Here is a 4,455-nt window from a genome sequence, read left to right as displayed (position 1 = left end):
TTTTTTGCCCCCCCCCCCCCCCGCCGGCCCCATTTGGGAACAGCGCTGGAAGGGGAGTGGTTCTGGATTGTGGCGCGCGCTGTGCGCTGCGCGGGATTTCGGCACCAACCAAGACCCCCTTAACTGAAGACTTGCCCCCGCCTTTGTGTGCCCCCTCCAGCAGGCCGCCGCGATGCCCCTCAACGTCAGCTTCGCCAACAGGAACTATGACCTCGACTACGACTCGGTGCAGCCTTATTTCTACTGCGACGAGGAGGAGAACTTCTACCAGCAGCAGCAGCAGAGCGAGCTGCAGCCGCCTGCGCCCAGCGAGGATATCTGGAAGAAATTCGAGCTGCTGCCCACCCCGCCCCTGTCCCCGAGCCGCCGCTCCGGGCTCTGCTCGCCCTCGTACGTCGCGGTCGCGTCCTTCTCCCCCAGGGGAGACGACGACGGCGGCGGCGGCAGCTTCTCCTCGGCGGACCAGCTGGAGATGGTGACCGAGCTGCTGGGAGGAGACATGGTGAACCAGAGCTTCATCTGCGACCCCGACGATGAGACCTTCATCAAAAACATCATCATCCAGGACTGTATGTGGAGCGGCTTCTCGGCCGCCGCCAAGCTCGTCTCGGAGAAGCTGGCCTCTTACCAGGCTGCGCGCAAAGACAGCGGCAGCCCGAGCCCCGCCCGCGGGCACGGCGGCTGCTCCACCTCCAGCTTGTACCTGCAGGACCTGAGCGCCGCCGCCTCCGAATGCATCGACCCGTCCGTGGTCTTCCCCTACCCGCTCAACGACAGCAGCTCGCCCAAGCCGTGCGCCTCCCCCGACTCCACCGCCTTCTCGCCGTCCTCGGACTCTCTGCTCTCCTCCGCCGCGTCCTCCCCGCGGGCCAGTCCCGAGCCCCTGGCGCTCCACGAGGAGACACCACCCACCACCAGCAGCGACTCTGGTAAGCTGGGACCCTCCAGGCCCGCCAGAGGGGGTGGCTGGCTGTCTTTCCTATTCTCACTGACTGCCAATTCAAGGGGCCACTTCAGCTGACCCTGCCTTTTCTCTTTTCTTATATTGGGAAAAGAAATGGCAGGCCTGGAAGGGTCTGGGAGCTCATCGTCCCTGAAACACTGGGCTTTAGTGTTCCTCCCATTCCTTCCCCTAAGATCGCCCCAGTGGCCAGCCCCCTCCTTTCCCCTCCCTCCCCTTAGGAATTTCATTTGGGTTTTTAAATCTTCTAGCTTATCTAGCAACTCAATCCGCTCCCTCTAACCCCTCTTAAGCATTTTAATTGCCCTGGGGGGTGGGGGGATCGTGATGAGGTTAAGAGAGGATTGATCTCTTCCGAGAGTGAAAGAATTACCTCCCTTAACTTCTGAGAAGCTGTTGGAATTTAATGGACTACAGATCAACAAAAATGAAGAGGGGCAGTGGACAGAAACTGGGCAGCCACCCACCTGAGTGCTATAAGCCAGTGAAAGTGCCTTAAAAATGTATGGACTGAGGAGTTGGGATCTTTTCAGCCTCTTCTGAACACTTAAAAGCAAGTCCTTTCCAAAACTGTACTCCTTTTTTCCATCCCCCACCCCCTAGGACTTTTGGCAAAGCTGCAAGACTTTTTTTTTTTTTTTTTTTTTCACTTCCAGTAAAATAGGGATTGCTAAAGTCATACCAAAGATTTGCAGCTATCATTTGCAACACCTGAAGGGTTCTTGGTAAAGTCCCTTGCAAAGAGGAGGTGCTTGGGAATGTGCTTTGTTTGGGTGTGTCCAGCACCTCATTAAGTCTTAGGTAAGAATTTGCATCAATGTTGTATCCTGGTAAATTGTAATTTTCTTGTCTGTGCCATAAACCCAGCTGTCATTTTCCTCCCTGAGACTGTCTCTTCATGAGAAGATGAGCAGAGACGACTGGCTAGTTCTCTGGGGATAACTTTGTGCCAGGGTCCTTTTTTTTTTTTTTCTGGCCGCGCCACACAGTGTGTGAATCTCAGTTCCCAAACCAGGGATGGAACCTGCACCCCCTGCATTGGAAGCGTGGAGTCTCAACCCCTGGACCGCCAGGGAAGTCCTCAGGGTCCTTTCTTACCTAATAATGCCTTGTATTTGCACAGTATTGATTTAATCGGGTCATTGATTGCTTTAAGGAAACCGTGGCCAACTGGGCGATTTCTTTTTCTTACAGAGGAAGAACAAGAGGATGAGGAAGAAATTGATGTTGTTTCTGTGGAAAAGAGGCAGCCCCCTGCCAAAAGGTCAGAATCGGGGTCACCCTCTGCCGGAGGCCACAGCAAACCTCCTCACAGCCCGTTGGTCCTTAAGAGATGCCACGTGTCCACCCATCAACACAATTATGCAGCGCCCCCCTCCACTAGGAAGGACTGTCCCGCCGCCAAGAGGGCTAAGTTGGACAGTGGCAGGGTCCTGAAACAGATCAGCAACAATCGCAAATGTGCCAGCCCCAGGTCTTCGGACACCGAGGAGAATGACAAGAGACGGACACACAACGTCTTGGAACGCCAGAGGAGAAACGAGCTGAAACGCAGCTTTTTTGCCCTTCGTGACCAGATCCCGGAGTTAGAAAACAATGAAAAGGCCCCCAAGGTAGTTATCCTTAAAAAAGCCACAGCATACATCCTGTCCGTCCAAGCAGAGGAGCAAAAGCTCATTTCAGAAAAAGACGAGTTGCGGAAGAGGCGAGAACAGTTGAAACTCAAACTTGAACAGCTACGGAACTCTTGCGCATAAATTGACCTATAGGAGGGAGGAACTGGAATGAAACTCTCATGTGTTACTAAGGGAAAGTGAGGAAAAAGATTCCTTCTGACAGAACTCCCTACGTATGAACTTTTTGCATATGCATGATCAACCTCACAACCTTGGCTGGATCTTAAGACTGAAAGGTTTGGCCATAATATAAACTGCCTCAAATGGGACTTTGGGCATAAAAGAACTTTTTTTATGCTTACCATCCTTTTTTTTTTTTTCCTTTAACAGATTTGTATTTAAGAATTGTTTTTACGAAATCCTGAACTTTATCCAATTTTCCTTTGTAAATATAGCCATTAAATGTAAATAACTTTAATAAAACCTTTATAGCAGTTATACCATAATTTTTTTATTTAAGTACATTTTCCTTTTTAAAGTTGATTTTTTTCTATTGTTTTTAGAAAAAAATAAAATGCCTGGCAAATATATAATTGAGCCAGATCTTAAGTTGTGAGTGTTTTGTTTCTTTTCTTTTTTTTTTTTTTTCTTCCTCATTCTCTTTTCATCAATTACTAATTAACAGAATTTGGCCCTTAAGGGAGTGAGCTTTAGAAGATGGGAAAAGAAGTTATTTAAGAAAGGGTGAGGGCTTTCCTTTGTTCTAATGGGTCTGGGGCCTTAAGGTCTTTAAGTTCTCAGGGTTATAAGATGCTTCCTGGAGATTTGTGATAAGGGCTAGAGTTGATACTTCAAAGAATGAAAGGGCAGTAGGCTGGTGAGAGAGTTAGAGGTAGGCAAAAGGGTTAAAGATAACAGTTAAGAACACAAAGGGGGGTGAGGACTGGGGGTTGGGAGGAAGATGAAGGAGAAACTCTGGAGTTTCCATGCCATTCCCCAGCTCCATTGCAGTCCAGGGGTCCTGCCCATTGAAACAGTTGATGGGGGAAGAGCAGGGGCCAACTTTCGCTGCTTGCCTGCTCCTACTAGGTGCTCCGGGAGGCAAGTTATCAACCTATTTTACAAACAAGGGAATATAGAAGCTCAGAGTGGTTATATAACTTCTCCTCAGCCACACAGTAAAAGGCTGAATCCAGGTCCCGTGTTCGTTGAAAAACACTTACCACTTTGCTATCATGCTTTAGCTCATCCTGTGTCTGCAGTACAAGAATGCTTTTGGTTTGGGGCCTGATGGACCGACCCAAGGGGTAACTATTTAAGTGCCAGGCATCTTTCTATGCATTTTCCTTATGATAACTCCCCAGCAACCGTATGAAGGAGGTACTGTTGATTTCCCCATAATAGGGAAACTGAGGCACAGCAAGGCTTATCCATGTGCCCAAGGTCCACTGATAATGAAGGGTAGAGCAAGGATTCCAACCCAGGCTTAACCTGTGCTAGACCACCTCTCAGACAAGCCAGTAGCAATAAACTGGCCGGTCACGAGGACAGGAGTCACCAATCAAGTGGAATATGTGACTTAAGTTTCAGCATTTAGGGCTGCTGGGACCTCGGTTCCTCTTTTTTCGTTTGGTTTTTGTTTTTATTTTGTTGTTCATTGCTTAATTAGTCCTTTCATAATGAGAAACCCACCGGCTCATCCACTCCTCCCTTAGCCATTTGTTAAAGGAGATTCACCGTTTGCTCCTGGGAAGTGGCCAGTATGGAAATGCTACTGTTCAGATCATAAAATAAAACATAGTTACTCTTTGTCATGTGAGTCATTATTTTGGAAACAACAAACTCCCCTCCTTCCAACCTCTTTCACACAGGGACATG

General features: G+C 49.0%; 1 protein-coding gene across 2 annotated transcripts in view; it reads left to right on the top strand.

The window, feature by feature from the left end:
- The window catches only part of MYC (MYC proto-oncogene, bHLH transcription factor), a 5,404-nt gene extending 2,226 nt beyond the window's left edge, over positions 1 to 3,178 (top strand). The window contains exons 2-3 of one of the 2 annotated variants that reach the window (XM_007103918.4): positions 164 to 929; positions 2,156 to 3,178. In XM_007103918.4, the coding sequence (XP_007103980.1) occupies positions 173 to 929; positions 2,156 to 2,718 (1,320 nt within the window). In that variant the 5' untranslated portion in view covers positions 164 to 172 and the 3' untranslated portion in view covers positions 2,719 to 3,178. Of the gene's footprint in view, positions 1 to 160; positions 930 to 2,155 lie in introns of both variants that reach the window. The other variant, XM_007103917.4, reaches the window with a different exon arrangement.
- Positions 3,179 to 4,455: the final 1,277 nt, after the last annotated feature.

This window comes from Physeter macrocephalus, unplaced genomic scaffold (assembly GCF_002837175.3).
Source record: "Physeter macrocephalus isolate SW-GA unplaced genomic scaffold, ASM283717v5 random_1194, whole genome shotgun sequence".
NCBI lineage: Eukaryota > Metazoa > Chordata > Mammalia > Artiodactyla > Physeteridae > Physeter > Physeter macrocephalus.
Note: the sequence above shows the minus strand (reverse complement) of the source record. Positions and strands in the feature narration are given on the sequence as shown.